Below are 21,361 nucleotides of genomic sequence, written 5' to 3'. Positions count from 1 at the left end.
TCCGGAATGGTCACATCCCAGTCAGGACAGACAATACATCTGTTGTGGCATACATCAACTGCCAGGGTGGCACTCGCTAGATTATTAAACAGCAGTCTGTAGCTCAAACACACAATGTTTAAAAGGGTTAGGAAGCACTAAATCATGCCACCGTTACTGTAGGACTCATTGTCTTGGCTCTTATCATTGCTTCACATCAGAAGAAAACAATGTGAAACATCTTTCTCTTTTCTCAGTCAGTACCAGGAGCACAAATGTTTCCATGCAAACGTAGTGTTCTTGAACTCATCTTAATGTAGGTGAATGACATATCTGTCGCCTATATCCCTGCTATTGGCAAAGGATGCGTGCTTACACTCATTTCAGAAGTTCTGACCACTTCCTCTTTTTGAGTGATTTCTGTCCTCCATCTTATCGTGGAGTCTCCGTTTGCATGGTGCAGTGTGCTGAGTAAGATATCTGCAAAGACAAACTGCAGACCTGTTCCCTTCTGCACCAAGAGTCCAGAAGGAGTATACAGACAGACCAACGCTGATATGACATACAGTTGGAGGCATGTTGACATTACTGTTGTGTTGTTCACCCTCATTTGAAGTGTAAGGTCATTACTTTCACTCAACAGTCTTACTATGTCTTTCTTCCTTTCAATTGAAAAAAAATGGAACTTAAAAAAAGACACTCGACATCTGAAAGACCCATCAATTTCACACCAGTCAAGTGAAAGAGATACTGTAGCACCCCTCGTAAGATTGAGCAAGAAATTATTTTATCATAGTCTGGACAACACTTGCTTTGGTGTGTGGTGTGAGTGTCAACCTCTCCAACTCAATGACTGAGATCGTGAATTAGTAAAAACAATGCATTAAAAAGAAAAACATGAATCAAGAAAGCTACTTGTTGTTATTTGTCATCTACAATATAAAGTCAACGCTTGAATATCTGACAGATGTTGGAATCAAAACTATAAAATGAAACTATTCTCTAAATCTTAGCAATAATTGTCTCTCGTCTGTGTCTATTTAAAGCCTTCTCTCCCCCCCAGGCTAGGTCCTCTTATACACTCTTAGAAAAAAAGGTGCTATCTAGAACCTGAAAGGGTTCTTTGGCTGTCCCCATAGGAGAACTCTTTGAAGAACCCTTTTTGGTTCCAGGTAGAACCCTTATGGGTTCCATGTAGAACCATTTCCACAGAGGGTTCTTCATGGAACCCAAAAGGGTTCTCCTATGGGGACAGCTGGTGAACCCTTTTGGAACCCTTTTTTTGTTTACGACTATTGAGGAAAATGTGTGTTCCTGTGCAGTGCATGATGTTTACATGCGTTCTAATTGTCAGAAAATATATCCTGTGTTTATTTTAGATGTACAATACAGATCGATGTTTGTTTTGTTCCTGCACTGTTTGATGTTAGAATCTGTAAAAGCTCAGGTTTCAGTACCCCTCCCGCTCGCTAAAACCTCTTCTCTCATCCTCTTCTTCTCTCCTCCTCTCTGTTATTCTATAGCTCGGCCTCTAACACAGATAGTCTCAGTCTGAAGTGGAGATACCACCAAGCATGCTGCTTGAGTGTGAACGGCTTTGAAGTTGAAAGATCCCGGGAGATTCCTGTAACACGGTCGGAGAATAATGTGAACCGGGAGTCCTCCTTATCCCCAGTCAACCCACTCTTCTGGTGAGAGACATTATCCCTCACTTACCACCACCCCACTGAGGATGTCTAGACTGCTCTCTGTTCCACTTGTCCTGGCTTCTCTGTGAAGTCACAGCCCAGGGGTGTCCGCCGCACGGCCAGAGAAGGGCAGACATCAGACCAAACCCCAGAATGAAGAACCTGCTGGTGTCCTGGCTCCGGAGGAAGATCATGGGGGTGGCGGAGAGGGAAACACGGAAAGTCCTGCAGCAAGCCTCGAGCGAGAAATATTTTCTGGTTGATTTTGCAGGTAAGAAGCATTTGTGGGTGATCACAGCCCCGTCTCACAGCGAACACTAACTCCACGTGATGGAGAAACAGATCCATGACATAGAGCAGGAGAGGCTAAACTGCCGCCTGGCCGAGAGGGACTTCGTTATCGTCACCATCATCCAGAACGCAATGATGGAAGGCAGGATCCAGAAGACCATCTTCCAGGGAGAGGCCACTGTGGAGAGCATGGGCCCAGGCATGGTCAAAAAACGGATGCATTACCTGGAGCTGGGGGACCCAAGGCTTCTCCGTGCTAGTCAGGAAGAAGAACCTGAGGGTGAGTGAGCGGTTCCCTTACCCCGTCCATGTGGAAGCCGTCCTGAAGGTCATTGATCAGTTCCCCATACGCAAGCTCGAAAAACTCACTAGGAAGAGCTCCCGTCTGAAATGTAAAATCATCAAGAAGAGGATGGATGAAGAAAAAGATTCCTGTGATTAAGAAGGTTCCCAGTCCCGGTATGCAGGCAAACGTAAGGAAGCCCGTGGACAAGAAGGCTGCACTGAAGAGCAAAATTCTGGACATCCTCAGTGGTCGCTCCAGGTTCGTCATTCGAAAGACACCCCTTGATTCAAAAGGAACACAAATATTAATCACAGGGAAGGCAAACTCCAAAGCTGTGGGAGAGGACAACCCCAAAAAATTATGGAAATGTTGCTACAGAAAGAAAAACATACCCCTCTACTGTGGAGGCAAGAGAAAAAAAGACTATAACCAAGTGATAATAGGTCAAAATCAGAGAACGTTGGTGGGGGAGGAGAATCATTGGAGAAAAACACAAAAGAAAAAGCAAAGGGAAGAATGATGGGCAGAAGAAGAACAGAAAAGGCAAAGGGAATAAATCCCACAGAGATGTGAATGAGAACAACCAGGAAGTACTGATGGCCTTTGTAGAGCAGTTGAAGGGGAACAGAAGACTTATGGTAAATGCTTTTATGGGTAACTGTTAAGTCTATCAATAAATCTGTTTGTTTGTGATAGATGTGCTCATTAATTTGTGATACAGGCCACGCCCAGTGACAGTACACCTCAGTGTGTCCAGCAGAGGGAGGAGAATGAACTTCATTTCTGTGACCTCGCTCTCAGGAAAGTTACTATGGCAACCATCCTGAGCTCAGGGTCCGATACCACCCTCACCCTGCACCACTACCAACTTGGCACTGCTATGTGTGTGTCTGTGTCTACAGAATCCATCTCTCAGATTGATCCTAAATAAATTTCTCTTCAGGATTATAGTGTCGTTATAATAACTAAACATCTGGTTTTCCTCTTTGGGCTTCCCTACCATAAAACTCCGGATTTCTATATTTGTTCCAGATTCTGAGCCTCAATTCACCTCCCTACCAGAGAAGTTCACTGATCCAGATCTCATCTCTCAACTGATAATAGAGTAAGGGATGTCCTCCAAGGATTTCTCCATGGCTATGACCGACTACGACCCAAAGCTCAATGCAAGGGTCATCTCTCTCACCTTTGCGCTGACACAAATCATTTGGTTACACAGATTATCAGGTTTAGTAGTTCAGTAGTGATCAATTGACACATTCATTAAGTGATATTTGTGTCTTGGTGGGTTATGTATTATAGGAAGTATGTCATGTACCTCCACCCTCATCTGTGTTGATGGATTATGTTGACACCTTTCCATCATGACGGTCTGAAATGGAGAGGGAGAGAAACTCCTGTCGCCTGCTCCAAATGCCAACAACAGGGTGGGCCACTGCTGAGGTATGTGATTAAGTCAACATGGGAACCTTACATAATACCCCCTATAAAGCATTATCATGTGACTTGTAATAGTTACAAAGCAGGGCACGGATAATAATAGAGCCGTTTACCCCAACCAGGTTCATGTCTAAAAAGAGACTGCTGATCATCTCTACTTCATCTGAGGATGACTACTCCTTCCAACAGTAGCTCCAGGGGCTGAGAGGAAAAGCCTGTCCTATGGGTCAGGCTCCCTGTTAAACATCGCCAGACGAGTCTAAGAATGATTGAGTGTTGTTAACATCAGAAACATTATGCTATTATCACAATCGTCCTCACTCAGAAGTAATGGAAGGATGATGACTAAATACTTGATTTCCATTGTTGGTCTTTCCAACAGGCGTCCGTCATTTTGCTGTCCGGAACAGGACCAACAGGACCAACAGCCTCAGGCTCTGTGGAACGGTATCCACTCAATGGTGAGTTTGTTTTTTAGAAGATAATACTGTGTACTGACATGTCAACATGTCATACATTGTATGTTTTTGGACAGGAAATAGAATCCAAATCCCTTTGAATGATCCAACCATTCTTGTACACAGACCTTAACCAAGAGATATGCCACAGAAAAACAATCTTTCTATTTCCTTCTGTCATTTCCCACACTGATTCGATCCCACTTATTAACAGTCCAATGGTTGATGGAAATAATCGGGAAATGGCATGACAAACACCTTTCCTTTATTCTTCTCAGGGAAGAACCAAACTGAGAACGAGCGTTTTGTCATGGGATGTGGTCATTGGTCTCCGGGATCAGCTGAAGATCAACTGGGAGTACTTCAGTGGGGTGGGGAAGGACGGGGATATGAATGACTGGTTCACCTCGCCCATGTGGTCTCTGGCCAACATCTAGGACCTATCAGACTCCATGGAGCTGCGGCAGCACGAAGAGAAGCTGCAGAGGACTTTGGGTATTCACTGTCCTGAGGTTACTGCCGATAGTTACCAAGGTCATGATGAGGAAGCAGACGAGTGCTACTTTTACCACAGGTCAGAGGTCAGAGGAGTGAAAGAGAGAACAGCCCAAAGACCTTTAAACACCATAGCAGCAAGCTCAAATGAATGTTTAATGGTTGTGGGTAAAACACTTGACATAATAACAGATGGAATCATAACCATTAAAGGAATTTTATTAGAAATGTCTTTGCAAACTAAATCAATTTATCAGCATTTTGTACTTTGAAACATTACCAAAACAATATCTACAAATACTTTCTTGAAATTAAGTTATTTTCTATAATTGTGAAGTTGACATCTGGTTTCTTTTAACTCTACAGACCTGGACAGCTGTAAAAAGAGAAAGTCATAAAAAAAACAATGCCTGAAGGTGTGCTTCGAAAGCTCCGCTTTTTGGCTTCACCAATCACACAAGACCACATTGTTATGAAAAATAACTCACACTCTTACAGTTAGACATGTAGACTAACGTTAAAATCCAGGTAGTAGAATAGGAATTTGTTTGACAAGAGAATGTAAGGTGATTAGCTGTAGGCTAATAGATATCCGTGTTTCATGTTTTACGTAAAATAGAATAGGAATAAGATGGGTCTAATGAATTTGGTTGTGTTTGACCTGGATTTATGTCTGTTGTCTTTGAGCTATGCTGGGTCTGGACCGGGATTAATGAGGAGAAAAAATATGTTCAGCAGCTTTGAACTGGACACAGATGACTAGGTGCAGGGCAATTCCACGATAACAGAGTCTTTAGAAGTTTTCCAAACAAAAACCATAGATTTCAAAGTTCAACAACCATACAACTCTATGCACATGGACGACATTGAGCAATTTCCACAGACAATTTTACAAAACGCATTTAATTGAAGAACAGTGCAGGTGTAAATTTTGGTGACAGAATGAAAGTAGGATCTCCCTCGTTTTTTTTGAAGTGGCCACGTTTTCCAAAAGCTCTTCAACATTTACTCCAAATGAGAATTTAAAGATGTCTGCAGAATGAATGGGGCTGTAAGCAATGATATGACACCTTGAAAACCACCCATCTATTTTGGTTATTGAATGACAGTAAGTGAAGTGGATTAGCACCCGTTAACAGAATGATGGTAACAGAATGACATCATGGGTCTCTGATCTGTACTGGGTCCCTGATCTGTACTATACTGCGAATGCATAATTAGGAATGATATTGATTCAGATCCGACTAAGTCTGTACCAATCATAGACATCTATGTTTCACAAGTTTGGACCTCACAGCACAATACAGTACAGTAGAGCACAGTAGAGTTTAGTATGGCACAGTATAGTTCAATACAGTACAGTAAATGATACTGTACTCTACTCTAGTGTGCAATACCGTACTGTGCAAGACTGTACTGTACTTAACTCTGCTTTGCTGACTACTGTGCTGTCCAAACATGTGAAACTGACCAAATTTCAACAACATTTTAACATCTATGGACCTCCGGTGTCTGTCGGTGCTCAGTGTATGAGAGGAAAGAGTTGCATGTAGCCAGCTGTGTACATTTGTTCATATTCTTTGCTAGTTAGTGAGTTATTAGCCCAGTTATAGCATATTTCTAGTCAGCAATGGGGGAGTGGTTGCTTCCTACAAGAGCACAAAATGTGTATTTCTAACTATCTTTGAAAAGAAAGACAGTTTTTTTCTGTCTTAAAGGGGAAGTGTTGTATTTTGAGACAGGCTTGAATAAACCAAGTGGCCAATAGGCACAGGGTAGCATCATTTGTTTGATTCTCTGTGATAATGATATGGGAATAATGATGCATTTTGTTTTGTAAAATGGATTCTTCCATCAAACAACACAACATTTTCAGTCACCTCCTTGTCTGAATGATGATATATAACATAACATAAACATATTGTTGTCAATCCCCACATGGTATTTTCAAAAGTCTCATGGTATGTAGGCCTACATTGAACACCCCACATTGGCTGCTACTGTAGGCTAAATGATAGAACAGCTATTTCCATGTTAACATGTTATGGGATGCATTTTCTCCATTTGTTTTTGATGGTAGGCCACTCTGGTAGGCCTACATTATGATCAAATAGCCACAGTAGGCTACTTGGCCGCTGTTATAACTGTAACTTAAAGAGGGTACAGCCTCAGTGCCCATATTTAACGTGTGCCAGAAGTTGCACAGAATTTTCAGAATGCTCAAGTTTGCACTCAGCAGACCTGAAATTTGCTCCGTGCCAAAAGAAATTAGAGGGAACGTTGCTCATTTGTAGGTGTCAGGGAGAGCCGGGAGAGGACATGGGAGGGAGAGGAGGGTTGGACAAACTGTTTTCACACTCTTGCTTTGACCACCATGTGCCAGAAAGGAAACATGCCAGTGGAAGGGAGTACAGTTCCCGCTCAGCCCAGTCAAAACTGTTCGCTGCTCTGGCCCCCCAATGGTGGAACAAACTCCCTCACGACGCCAGGACAGCGGAGTCAATCACCACCTTCCGGAGACACCTGAAACCCCACCTCTTCAAGGAATACCTAGGATAGGATAAGTAATCCTTCTCACCCCCCCCCTTAATGACTTAGATGCACTATTGTAAAGTGGCTGTTCCACTGGATGTCAGAAGGTGAATTCACCAATTTGTAAGTCGCTCTGGATAAGAGCGTCTGCTAAATGACTTAAATGTAATGTAAATGTAAATGAGAGCGGGTGACCAACTGTGCTTTGTGACTTCTATGAACTCCAATTGTAACCAATTCGGTTGCAGTCCTTCTGTTACCGATTTGGGAGCAGAATTACTCATTTTACACACTTAATAAATCACAAACCAAATTATCAGTAAAAACACTATAATTAATTGCTAGGTCTATCTTTACTTGTTACTTCTGCACATGTCCATTATCCTCCCTCCTCATGAAGGAGAGAAATGTGAAAATATTTTAAAGATGTGTGGGTTTTTGATAACTGAATGACAAGGCCATATAATTTCAGCATTATGGTGGCTTGATGCATTTCTAATGCCTTTTAAGACTTTTTCTGCTAGATGTTTTCTAAGACCTCTTTTCCATCTATTTGACCAGAAATCAAAGCCTATGTTTATTCCTATTTTTTTACGTTGGAAATGGTAGAAAAATATTATATATGCCTTCGTTTCGCAATAATTTAGACTCTTAGCTTTCATTTGACACCAAATGTGATGTGCTTGAAAATGCCATGCAACAAAAAAGGTACAGACCTTCCTCCCTTCCTGCCATTATTTTACTTTGGACGAGAAAGATGTAACTCTATTTTTGTTAATTTCAGGTCAATAATTTTCACAAACGATCTGAGACAGCTCATATCTAAAATATCAGACCGTAATCATCCAGAAACATTACATTTTATTCCCTTTCTACAATCAACAACAACATCAATCCCTCATTTACTTATTGGCTAACCCTCAGGTTTGACTACATTAGCCAGTAGACTTTGTGTCTCTGACCCCCCCCCTTATGTAATTCAGTACATTTTATTACAGGGTTTTGTATACTAGTTAACTACGTATGTCCAGTGGGAGGAAAAAGGTTGTATTTCACGACAGTTCTGGGGAACTACTGTGGAATTGTGACGCTGGTGGTTCATTGGAGATGGAAAGAGCAATGTACCTGCTTGAAATATGCAAATACAGCAGATGGACAGAGAGAGATAAGACTGCCATGCTGATGACTACACAGGAGTCATTTAGCAGAGAGGGGAAGTAGCCAATAGCACACAGACACTGAGGTCACAAATGCTCAAACACACACACACACACACACTCACTCACTCTCTCTCATGCCATCGCTCACAAAAACACATTCAGTACACACAGAGAAACTCTCTCCTACCTAAGGGCCGCCAGCCCACGTACAGACTGGGTAGATTCCCTGGGCGCTGACTGTTGCCACTATGGTGAGTACCTGCCTTACAATCACATCCTCATGAGTTGTGACCCTGAGAAGTTAATGGTGCTGTATCTTTATTGACTGTATGGCTAACTTGGGAAAGTGTTTGTTTGAATTCTTTGTTAGTAGCAGGTGTTTCGCTGATTTTGCTTTATTTTTTTATTTTTTAATGTGCAAGATCCTATATTCATTGTCTTATTTGTTATACAGGGCCCTGTTTTCTTTGCACATTTTTCTTGGGAAGTTTTATGAAAGTGCTATGAGATGGGGGTTCTGTACTTGATTACTATTAACCTATACTGTCTCTTTTAGAAGGGTTTGTAAATGTAGTTTTGATTTGGATGATTAAAGTAGCGCTTTATAACGGGTTGGTGACAATCTAGATTGTGTAATACAGACTTTTTAACTTGTTTCACCACATTGAAAAAACCTGTGGTTCCTCTTTGCTTTTACTCAAGGCATTTTTTTCGTTGTCTCTCATTTCTCTCCAAGCTTAACATCTAAAGGACATTGACCGTAGTGTGTCAGGAGATTCGTTCTTTTGTTGGAGAAGTCATTAATTGATTCAAAAAAGAGTCAACGTGTTACCTTCGACCCTCGGTTGTTAGCTGTAATTGTCTTGCTAGGCATGCAGCACATCTCTGGTGAAGTGACTAGAGACAGTAGGGCACTGAAAGTCTCTTTTTCAGTGTTTTGGTGACAGTCCACGTCACATACAATAGCCATATAGACAAGTGAAATCCACTGTATCTGTGAAGTCGTAAACATGACATAGCATTGTCACGGTTCTCTGTGTCAGAGTGGCGGAGTCCCTGCTTTGAATATCGTTAAATGGGTTGTACGTCTCACAGCCTTCAACACATAAATGACAGGCAGACAGTGTCTTTATAACGTCGATGCATTATAATCATTAGCTCAGAAATATCTACATTTATTAGGGACATAAACTAGTTTAGTGGAATCCAGCTGAAGTTGTGGCCTGTGTGGTTTCTAAGGAGAAACGACAGTTGAGGAACAGCCACGAGAATAGGCTACACATTTACCACCTAGTAATCTGGATGCTCACCAATGAGAGTAATGATAAAACAAAGTCAACTGACATTGACTCTTAAGCAGAACCAGTGTGAACTACTATAATCTCCCTACATTGCTCTTTATGTGACGCGACACACTTTATTAGGCTATATGTGTATTCATAAAGAGTGACAAGTCCAATACACTGTGAAACAAGTATTAACAAGTATTATGTTTAATTAATTGATGACTTAATGTCACTTTCAATGGACACTCCTGCCCCCTAGCTGTCTCCATTGTCTGTCCCCTGAAGTCCAACAACAGCACAGTTTGTTTCTCCCTAGTCTGGCGGCCATCAGCGTTGTGCAATCGGAACGCCTGTCCTTTGCACTTCCTCATGATAGGACTGCTATGTCTCAATTTCGAACAACCCACAATACAGTGAGGTGTGGTGCTACAAGAGGAAAGCCATCCACCACATGTCCTTTATTAGCAACAACATGAGGCATAGATTTGTACTGCAACTATCACCAGTGTGGCTAATAACAGATACATACAGTATTCTAACCTTTCACCAGACAGCAGAACCTGAGGTACCTGCTCACACAGTGCACAGATAAACAGCTTTTTTTTGTGCCCCAGAGGGTCATTTGCATCTTGGCTAAGGAAAGACAGAATGTCATAATACAGAACCCTTTCATCATAGAGGGGTAATCTGATTCATTAGGTCATATTAGGTCTTCATTACATTTACACGGCTCTTTTTACAGCCAGGCATTCAAGATACCTTTTTCCCCCAACTAGTAGTAGCAGAACCATTATCGTTAGAATGACTATATTGTTTATGAAAAACAAAGAGTGTAGGTTAATCAAACAATGAGAGCACAGAACACCTATGTACCCACTTCCTGTTTAGCGCCATGACTTTGTTGCATTTCCTCTGTGATCTGTTACACATACTTGGACCCTGAGGAGCTTAGTGCTCTCAGCACAGCAAGACACGGAGAGGTAGGTGAATCGTTGTTGGCTTGATTTGAGATTGAGGTGAGATTGAGGTGGTTTAATACCAACGTGGTGAAAACATCATATAGTTTACTCAGGGTTAAGCATCCTTTTCAGAGGCCGTCCTTTGATGAAATGTCAATCTAAGCTGTAAAATCATAGAACAACTTTTCTCTTTGATGACCCTGACCCAATAAGAAGGAGAAGTTGTACATGTGGAGGTTGGAGTCATTTCTAAATGTCAGTTATAAAGCATCTGTTACAACCTGTTTTCTCCCTGTTTTCTCTTTTCCCTATATCTCTCTCTCTTTCTCCTTTCCCTAGCTCCCCAGTTAGATATGTCTGTGAGTTTGTATAATAGAGACATAACCAACAGTGTTTAATGAATGACTATTGATGTAAATTATAGTTATTTGTTTCGGTCTTCCTCAAATTAGTATTTACTAGGGGAAACTGTATCCATAAAGGACACTTCCTCCTCACTAGTCTTGTGTTTGTTTGCTGCCAGCAGAACAACAAGTCTGATGTGAAGGCCATCACGGCTCGCTTCAACACGGGTGGAAACTCCACAGAGGGCACCTCTACAGGACGTCCCAAAGCTGCAGTGCACCCCACCCTGTCCTCTGGACCCCCCATCCAGCCTAAGAAACCTGTCCTGGAGACCAGCCTATCAGGCAGTGCAGCATCCACCGCACCCAAACCCAACTTCCTCAAAAACACTGTCTCCACCAAGAGTGCTCCAGAAGTTAGGGAGTTGCCCAAAACCAAAGCGATCGCTAGCATGTTTGAAAGTGCCCAAGAGGACAGCCAACCCTCTGCCAAACAGTACCCATTTAAACCCAAACCTCCTGGCCCAGAAGTATCCCATGACGCTGAGGTCAAAATTCCTCTGCCAAAACCCCCTCTCCAGAAGCCCTCTCTGAGCTCGACCCTGTCTGGCACCAAGCCTGCCTTCCCCAAACCACCCTTGTGTGTGGCCAAACCCACCTGGGGCAAAGAGAGAAGCTCCAAACCTGACGACAGTGGGGGTACGCCGAACAAATTACCCCCTTCCATAAAACCCATCAGCTCCATTGCAAAGATGCGGCTTCAGACAGAGGATAGTGTGGCTGGCGCTGTGGATTCCACAATCAAACCGTTCACACCAAGCACTACCCTCAAGCCCACAAACGTCAGGACAGCTCAGAATGCATTCAATCGAGGAGAGACACTATCTGAGGAAGGAGTAAAAGAAATAACCAAACTCCCCCTCACCTCCAGTGACTCTTGTCCACCCAAACCTATAGCCAGTAAGAAACCCAGCTTTACTAAGAAGCCACTGGGCCACACCATTCCAGTCGTGGGGTTGAACCCTTCTGCCCTTACCAGTAGCTCTTCTTTCCCCAAAAGGAACCCACTGCCTAATATCCTGGCACTGGGGACTGCCCCAGCCAAACCCAACCGGCCTCCTAGGGTCAACTTGGAAAAGTTCAAGAAGGGCACAGAGGCTAGTACCGATGGTAAGTGTTTTGTCTTTCACTTACCACTAATAAGCCACATCCGGATAAGTCTATCAGCTGCTAAGATGCACCTGCTGTGGTTTTCTAAGCGTGCTCCAGTTCTGCAGATTGACGGGCCTTTCACCCAGTCTAGTGGTTTCTGTGGTTTTGTATGTATCCACTGATCGGAGACAGGTGGTAGAACACACACTTATCAGCCATGTCACAGGTTGTCATCACAACAGACAGACCGATTAGAGGGGATGACCTTCCAAAAGCTTTATAAAAGTCATTACACACAGAAGTACAATTCCACGTTGAAATGCGAAACCAAAGACGCGAACATTGGCTTCCTCTATTCAAGTTCCCGCTCTAGTTTCTGCTTTACCTTCCTCCTTTTTGCAGCTGATGTTTGCTCCCTAATTGCGGAGTTCCTCTTACAACAGGGACACATCCAAGTGAAAGGTTTCCTTTTTTTGGATCCACATGTGAACATGGTTTTGACTAAAGATAGACTTCACCACGGTTTGCATTACTGTAAGTCCGCAGACAGAAGAGGGGTCCAATGTGAATTCCACACTCCCTCTGGGGACAGTGTCGTTTTGACTTAGGATTGTTGTCTACATGCAGGATGAAATTCAACATATTCAGTAACCAGATATCCCATGCTTGTTTTCTGCTGGACACGTTGTAGGGACATTATTATTATTTATTTTTTTATCTCAAACTCTGCTACTGTGCATTCCCTTTCAACCACAGAATAACGTCCATAGAACACGGAGGACTGAGGTCTTATTCAATTGCTATATTAAGAATCTGCAATTGATTTCAAAAGGAAATGTTTTTCTTCACTGATGTCTGAAAGGACCATCTAAAGGTTTGTGATTTTACCCTGAAGGTCCTGCTGGGTTTAGAAAGGGAAGTGTTCCCCCACCTCCTGCCTCTCACCCCAGTAACCATGTGGCCCCACCGCTGCCCTCTAACCCCATGGCCCCTAGCCTGCCACCGCGACCACCAGGAGCCATGTGAGTATCAGACTCTGATAATCAGGGGAATGTAGTGTGAAAAACGAACAATATTAGGCTAGGGTGATTGGCACTGAGGTACATACACAAGTAAAATACACATTGGCCTGTAGAGACACAATGCACTTTCTTCACATCATAGAAACATCCAATTGAATACTTGTGTACTGACTTTATTTTCATGGATGTGGTGGGTCATTTTGGCCAGTTGACTGACTGACTGTCTCTGCCTCCAGAATCCAACCTGACCCAGATGAGAACTATGATGATGTGGGGTTAATGAACAATCCTCCCAGTCAAAGGAATGAGGTGACTTTAAATATTTGTCACTTTGTCAACATTTCTGATTTTTTTATTTGATTTGATTTTTTACAAACTATTGCCATGTATTCGTACAGTATTCTAACTAAATATTTTTCCTCCAATAGGACAGTGAAAGTGATGAAATGTATGAAGATCTTGATGAAAGATGGTGAGAAAAATATTCCCTCATAGAGATGTTAAAAGGTCTCATCTTTGTATCTGTGCCATTATGGCACCTGTGACAGCTTGGGCAGCGCAATCTCCATTTTAAAGTAGTAAAAAAAATATATATATATATATATATATATATATATATATATATATATATATATATATATATATATATATATTAAATAGTGTAAAGCTGATATGGGTGTTTTTACCACCCCCTGCAGGGCTGGAGTCCTGAGCCAAATATTGTGTGTCATTTATTTTGGCCATTAGATAGATGGTGGTGAATATTTTAAAATGTACATTTTAGCAAATTCAGACGCTCTTATCCAGAGCGACTAATAATACAGTAGTGAGTGCATACATTACCCTCAATGGCGTACATACATTGGTCTTCAATGTCCATGGGTTATATGGATATAAAATGGGTTCTATCCAAGTTGAGTCCTCTATCCACAGTATCTCTATGGATTCCCTCCAGTTTCTATTAAACTTTTATTGTACCAGGTTTTAAATGAACACTGCCCTCTAGTGAGCATTAACACCACTGACACTTATTTTTTTACCAGGGAATCGTCAAAGGAACAAGAGAAAAAGCGAGAGAGGGAGGAGAAAAAACGACAGGTGGAAAAGAAAGAACAGAAAGAACGCGAGAGGAAAGAACAGGAGGCCAGAAAGAAATTCAAAGTGAGTGTTTGCACTGCAGAAGCCTGTTGTTCAGTGGTTCCCCTAAGTCTTGCTATATTGTAGTTATCATGGAGTCCATCCTGTAGAATATTTGGGAAGTTAATGTGTATTACGTTGCATCCTCTATCATGTTTTTATTTCTCCTTAATGTGGCAGCTGACTGGTCCACTGGAGGTCGTCCACAGGGCCAAGGCCAGGGTGGACAGTAAAGGGAGCAAGACGGACCTGGGGCTGAAGCAGGGAGAGTCTATTGACATCATGCGTGTTTTGGACAACCCAGAGGGCCGCTGGCTGGGAAGGTCACAGGATGGCTCCTGTAAGTGACAGCTGTCTCCTCCTCCTCCTCCTGTCTGCTCTTCCTCCTCTACTCCATCTCCTTTCTATGTGTCTTACTTTTCTCCCTCACATCCATTTAAATATTCCCCATGTGTGAGACTTAGACATGTGCTTTGTATATTTTCAGATGGCTATGTGAAGACGGAGTCCGTTGCGATTGACTTTGACACTCTGAAGCGTCAGGGTGGGTCTACACCCAGTCAGATGGAACACGAACCGGAGGTATATGATGACGTGGACTTTCATAATGACCTCAGCAGGTAAAATGGCCACTGACACTAAAAACCTTTGAGACAGATAACCATTGGAAAGATATGAATACCTTATTATGAAAAATGCACTGCATCAATCCCTTTCACTGTCTTTAGTTTGGACTGTGTGATTATGTGCTCCATTGAAATCATGTTCTCCTCATTCCAGTGGGATCAAGGGTCCAGGAAGTAAGTTTCAAATGACCACAACTTAATATTGAAAGTGAATAACACAATATGTGCAATGTGGTCACATGACCTGAGTTACATCAACAGTAGCGTAAATCTTCCTTTTGTCATTCCTAGTGGTTCTTCCTCCACCACCTGAGGAGGATGGGGACGTATATGATGATCTGGACGAGTCAAGCTTCAACGTCAGGTGAGAATACCGTGACCTGCTGCACTCTGATGATGTAGATTCATTGGCGTGCGTTCATCTGTGAGTGTATACTTTCTATGCATGTGTCTGTGTGTGTGTGTATGTAAATAAGTGTGTGTGTGTGTGTGTATGTGCAACCCTAGCCTCTCGGACACCAGATTGCCTCCTAAACCTCGCGGCCTCTCTTGGGTGTTAAAGGGCTTCGAGGAGTGGAGAAAAGGCCCAGGCAGCAAAATTGAGTAATTCTCTCATTTAGTAAGATGGATCAGGAAAATTCACTGTCATTAACTCCTAACCCTATAACCCAAAATCTCAACGAACTAAAAAGGAGGAACAGAAGGGATTCATTAACTCATTACTGAATAATTGAATCAGTCTGAAATCATTTGTAAAACATCAATAAAAATACTGGTTTTGTATGTCCTTCAGTTAATTAAAGGTCCAATGCAGCCGTTTTGATCTCAGTATCATATAATTTCTGGGTAACAACTGTGATCGTGTTCAATTAAAATGTTTTTTTTTTAAGAAACAAACATTGCTCTTTTCTAAGCAATCTTTCGAGCAAGAATTTTGCTAGAACTGTTAGGAAGTGGTCTGAGTAGGGAGGGGAAAACTGAAAACTAGCTGTTATTGGTAGAGAGGTTTGGAACTTTTTCTTATCGGTCTATTAACTAGACCAAACTCCATCCCACCAAAACAGGCTGAAATTTCAGGCAGCCTTTTCAAACAGCTAAAGTGGCGTTATCATAATTTTCACAATTTCGCAGTATTATTCCAACCTCGTGGTGTGGAAATATATATAAAACACAGTATTCACAGTTTTGACTGCACTTGGCCTTTAACAACCGTTTCATTCTGTCTATAAACTTATATGTACCCACAATTATATATGTACAGGTGTGAGTTAAATAATTGTAATTGTCGGCATTAGTTGACTTTCTGTGTGGTTGTTCAATTATCTGTGTTGATTCATGTCCATTTGATCAAAATTGACCTACAGCAAAAGCAATCCAATCAAATTACACCAGAGACAAGGCATAACATAGACTAAGATTTGAATTTGTTTTTTTTGTCATTTTCAGAGTACCTCCACCTTCCCAGTTTGATCAGGAAGGAAATACTGGTAAAGTATTATGTTGAATATCTTGGGTGACTGTGTGCTCTGTGTCGGTGGAATTACAAAAACGTACATTTTCAATGTGTTTTTACTATTCTTTCTTTGTATCTCTTGCTGTTCTAGAACATTTGGCTGAGGTCATTGACGAGGAAATCTATGATGATGTGGATGTCACTAACTTCCCTCCGACTCCATCTATCAGCAGGTAATGAGAGAGAGAGAAAAATGGACCCATGGATAAACAAAGTTACTGTAATGACATAAGAATGTCCTAATCCCCCACTGGGAATTTTTTTTGATAATGTCATGTTCCATCTCTCTCTTTTCAGTCTCCCACAAAGTAAAACCAGGGATAAGGCTGAGGACAAAGATCCTAAAAAGCTAAAGAAATTTGAGAAGGAAGAGAAGGATTTCAGGAAGAAGTTCAAGGTAAGTAGTATGCTATTACCATTGACATAGATTTGACATTTTATGTGTTTGTTTGACCCTCAGTCCTGTTCTCTCCCACCAATAGCATGATCGGGAGATCCAGGTCTTGTATCAGGTGACCATCGTTTCCACCTTGACCAATAAGAAGTGGAGCAGTAAAGATCTACCGTTGAGACCTGGGGAGACTGTGGATGTCATCGTTGAGCCTGTAGACAACAAGCTCATCTGCAGGAACGAAGAGGGCAAGTGTGAGTAACAATGAATCCACACATTGGCATTCTGCAATAAAACCATTTTTGCAAGGGGGGCTAACTTTAATGATGGTCATCTCTCTCTCTCCTTTAGTTGGCTACGTCTTGACTAGCCATATTGCAGTAGAGTAAGTACAACACAAAAACAGATCATACAAAAACATCCAGAAATACACACCATCTAAAGTATGTTATTGACCAGTTCACCAAAACTGCAGAGAAAATGCTTAGATATGAAATGCCCTGAATTTGATATAAATGATCTGTTTTGCTTTTACAGAGATTCTGATATCTATGATGACATTGGTGATGGTACGTTTCAGACTTTTGACATGAAACAATGGCATTTATACAAAGATCAAGTGATCAACTAGATCAATTTTATTCTTGCAATAATGGTGCTGATATGTTTTTTTAATGTCAGAGGATTTTTATTTATGTATTATTTCTATCATTTCTAGTTAGCCTAATAATTCACATTTCTTTGCAGATTGCATCTATGACAACGACTGAACACTGTGTGCCAATATCTTGTTTTTTGGTTTGTTTCTTGTTTCACATCAATAATCTTTATCTTATTTATTGTGGTTATTTTGGGGGTGATATGACATTTTCATTCAAGAACAATTACCGTCCACAAATTCAGTACTTTCTCTATGTTTTCCCTTTATGAATAACTGTGACTGCAATGTATAGGCCTAAATTACGTACAATGTTGCATTTTTATATTGAACCTATGGGTTACATAGCATGACTTAATCACATTGAATACTTATATTCGATATTTAACAAGACACATTACACACTGATTGACAACAAAGGTGTGACGATGAGGAGGATGATAAACATAAACTTAAATACTCATCGTAAATTAATTTCAGATCAGCATTTCAGATCAGTTGTCATAGCTGGCTGGTTATCACCTGACAGGTGTGTTTCCTATGTCATATTGTACTGAAAGTCCATGACAACCGTAGGTTTTATGCGATAGGTCTGACCTTTCTGACTGAGAGTGTGAGGGAATAAAGGCCTTGGTTTCTTAAAAAGCCCATGTCATAGAAATGCATTTGATTCACATAATAACAAATACAATAAAATAAATGATTTGCCCTTCAAGGGTTGCATTTTTCTGCATGAGATTCATGACTGCTTTCTCTGAATAATGATATTTACTAGAATGGCAGTATTTCACTGGGACTCTATTTGCCTAGAACACACACAGACTATGTAGCCTATCTAATGTTATGTTTAGATAAAAAAGAATGGTGACTAAATAAACCCCATGTGGGAACCCACTGAGCTATATGTGGCAAAAAAGAAAAGAAGATGTATGTGCATTCAATTTGATCTGCTATCAAAAATCACTGAACAAGTTAATAAGAAACATCTTAGGAGTGTTGAGTTTGGTCAACAAAAATTGTTATTGTTAATTTGCTACGTGAGGCTTATTTGATCAAATAGAAGTTTCGTAATGATTAGATTGTCAGAAAGGCTATTAAATATTCAAATTCCTAGTTCTGTGCACTGATATAAGTGGATGCACATGGCACACACCTACTCCCATTGCCTGCTGCACTGCTGCTTGGATTCCACCTGGCGATCTGTTCACCGTCTGCCCTGGCCTGTCTCCCCCTGTCTGGTACAGGTACCTCCACCACACTCAACCCTCTCTCCCGAGCTTTTGCTCACCTCCAGCACACATGCACTGTTGGTGCTAGTGACTCTGAATGTACCATGGCTAGCCCTAAGTCGTTATATGTATATTTTTTTAATCTTGTGCCTTTTGCTATTTTCCTCATGACTCCTGCATACTTTGTTGGCGACAAACTTTCTTTACCCAAACGTGGGACAGACTATGTTAGTTCCCATCCTCGGAACTCTGACTCTCTATTGGTTACACAGACTTTTGGCCTCCCATCAAATCAAATCAAAATCAAATCAAATGTATTTATATAGCCCTTCGTACATCAGCTGATATCTCAAAGTGCTGTACAGAAACCCAGCCTAAAACCCCAAACAGCAAGCAATGCAGGTGTAGAAGCACGGTGTAGAAGGTGTATGCAGGTGTAGAAGCACCATCCTATTCTAACCACCTCTCGCCGGCTTTGAATTCATGTTACCTGATGAAATTGCTGTACAATGTTGCCATCTGATGCACATTGATGTCTTAAATCAGCACTGCAGAGCTCTCCCTGTCCTATGCCTTGCCTTGATTGTATTACTGTTGATGATATCTGGAAATGTGCATGTACACCCTGGCCCACCTACTGTTGCTAGCCCCAATTCTGACTTGTGCTCTGATATCTGCCTCACTGTTTTCTGCTCTCGTAATAGCCTGGGTTTTCTGCATGTTAATAACATTAGAATGTATCAATTGAAAGTGTGGGTTCACAGCTCCAATCCAGATGTGTTGGTCATTACTGAGACGTGGTTAAGGAAGAGTGTTTTGAATACGGATGTTAACCTTTCTGGTTATAACCTTTTTCGGCAAGACCGATCTTCCAAAGGTGGGGGAGTGGCAATCTTTACCAAGGATCACCTTCAGTGCTCGGTTTTCTCCACCAAGTCTGTCCCCAAACAATTTGATTTGCTAGTTTTAAGCATTAAACTTTCAAATAGCTCTTTGTTGACTGTCGCTGGGTGCTATTGTCCTCCATCAGCACCAGCCTGTACCCTACCTGCCCTAAGCTCTCTCCTGGCCCCTTACACTAAGTCTGAATTTGTCCTGCTAGGTGACCTAAACTGGGACATGCTTAAACCAGCTGACCAAGTCCCAAAGCAATGGGACTCCCTAAATCTTTCTCAGATTATCACCAATCCCACAAGGTATGACTCCAAGCACCCAGAAAATGCTACTCTCCTCGATGTTATCCTCACAAATAATCCTGATAGGTATCAGTCTGGTTTTTTCTGTAATGACATTGGTGATCACTGTTTTACAGCCTGTGTTTGTAATGGCTGCTCAGGGAAATAACCTGTCCTGATTTGTCATAGACTTTAATGAGCAAGCCTTACTTCACGAACTGGCCTCTGTACTGTAAAAGGGTATAGAATCAGCTTGATCCCCTCTGTCGAAGACGTTTGGACCTTCTTTATTTATATTTTCAGTGGTATTGTTAACAAACACACCCCCATAAAGAAAATGAGAATTGAAAACAGGTTCGGCCCCTGGTTCGATCGTGATCTTGCAGCGTTACTCCACCTCAAGAACTGCATTTGGCAAAGGGCTTGGCACACGCATACTCAGGCTGACTGGCTATCGTTCAGGCAAATGAGAAATACGTGTACTCAGGCTATCTGGAAGGCCAAAGTTAGTTTCTTTAATTAAGGAGCAGTTCTCTCTCTGTGGGTTTAACCCCAAGAAGTCCTGGAAAACAGTTAAAGACCTGGAGAATAAACCCTCCTCACAGCTGCCCATGTCCCTTAATGTTGATGATGTAGTTGTTACTGACAAGATGCATATGGCTGAGCTCTTTAATCACCACTTCATTAAGTCAGGATTCCTATTTGACTCAGCCATGCCTCCTTGCCCGTCCAACATTTCCTCATCTCCCACCCCTTCTATTGCGACTATCCCCTATGCTTCTCCCTCTTTTTCCCCTGCCCTGCTACAAAGTTTCTCCCTGCAGGCAGTCACTGAGTCCGAGGTGCTAAAGGAGCTCCTTAAACTTGACCCCCCCAAAAAATCTGGGTCAGATGGTTTAGACCCTTTCTTCTTTAAGGTTGCTGCCCCTATCATCGCAAAACCTATCTCCAACCTTTTTAACCATTCTCTCCTTTCTGGAGAGGTTCCCATTGCTTGAAAGGCAGCCACAGCTCATCCTTTATTTAAAGGGGGAGATCAAGCTGATCCTAACTGGTATAGGCCTATTTCTATTTTAACCCTGTTTATCAAAAGTTTTGGAAAAACTTGGCAATAATCAACTGACTGTCTTTCTTGATGTCTATAGTATTCTCTTTGATATGCAATCTGGTTTCCGCTCAGGTTATGGATGTGTCACTGCAACCTTAAAGGTCCTCAATTATGTCACCATTGCCTTTGATTCGAAGCAATATTGTGTTGCTATTTTTATTGACTTGGCAAAAGCTTTTGATACGGTAGACCATTTCATTCTTGTGGGCCGGCTAAGGAGTATTGGTGTCTCTGAGGGGTCCTTGGCCTGGTTTACTAACTACCTCTACCAAAGAGTGCAGTTTATAAAGTCAGAAAATCTGCTGTCTCAGCCACTGCCAGGGAGTAGCCCAAGGCTCAATCCTAGGCCCCACGCTCTTCTCAATTTACATCAACAAAATAGCTCAGGCAGTAGGAAGCTCTCTCATCCATTTATATACAGATGATACAGTC

General features: G+C 41.8%; 1 protein-coding gene and 1 pseudogene across 3 annotated transcripts; both read left to right on the top strand.

The window, feature by feature from the left end:
* Nucleotides 1-1,711: 1,711 nt before the first annotated feature.
* On the top strand, nt 1,712-5,019 carry LOC135517004 (coiled-coil domain-containing protein 80-like; annotated as a pseudogene).
* A 3,376-nt stretch (nt 5,020-8,395) lies between these two features.
* Nucleotides 8,396-18,155, top strand: fyb1b (FYN binding protein 1 b). 3 transcript variants are annotated; one of them, XM_064942356.1, is made up of 18 exons: nt 8,396-8,580; nt 11,101-12,088; nt 12,966-13,092; nt 13,329-13,401; nt 13,521-13,564; nt 14,136-14,253; nt 14,410-14,569; nt 14,717-14,849; nt 15,010-15,029; nt 15,147-15,219; nt 15,363-15,458; nt 16,302-16,342; nt 16,460-16,541; nt 16,666-16,765; nt 16,851-17,013; nt 17,111-17,144; nt 17,297-17,328; nt 17,507-18,155. In XM_064942356.1, exons 1-18 carry the CDS (start codon nt 8,578-8,580, stop codon nt 17,527-17,529), a joined length of 2,310 nt encoding a protein of 769 aa, XP_064798428.1. In that variant the 5' UTR covers nt 8,396-8,577; the 3' UTR covers nt 17,530-18,155. The 3 variants fall into 3 exon arrangements, with proteins under 3 accessions (XP_064798428.1, XP_064798426.1, XP_064798429.1); XM_064942354.1 differs by having other exon boundaries at nt 11,098-12,088; XM_064942357.1 differs by lacking the exon at nt 15,363-15,458 and having other exon boundaries at nt 8,398-8,580; nt 11,098-12,088.
* Nucleotides 18,156-21,361: the final 3,206 nt, after the last annotated feature.

This window comes from Oncorhynchus masou, chromosome 28, assembly GCF_036934945.1.
Source record: "Oncorhynchus masou masou isolate Uvic2021 chromosome 28, UVic_Omas_1.1, whole genome shotgun sequence".
In the NCBI taxonomy this organism is placed as follows: domain Eukaryota; kingdom Metazoa; phylum Chordata; class Actinopteri; order Salmoniformes; family Salmonidae; genus Oncorhynchus; species Oncorhynchus masou.
Note: the sequence above shows the minus strand (reverse complement) of the source record. Positions and strands in the feature narration are given on the sequence as shown.

Coding starts and splice junctions, on each gene's coding strand:
- fyb1b (XM_064942354.1), top strand. Junction 15,459..16,301: donor GGCCCAGGCAGCAAAATTGA/GTAATTCTCTCA, acceptor TGTCATTTTCAG/AGTACCTCCACCTTCCCAGT. Junction 16,766..16,850: donor ATTTCAGGAAGAAGTTCAAG/GTAAGTAGTATG, acceptor TCCCACCAATAG/CATGATCGGGAGATCCAGGT.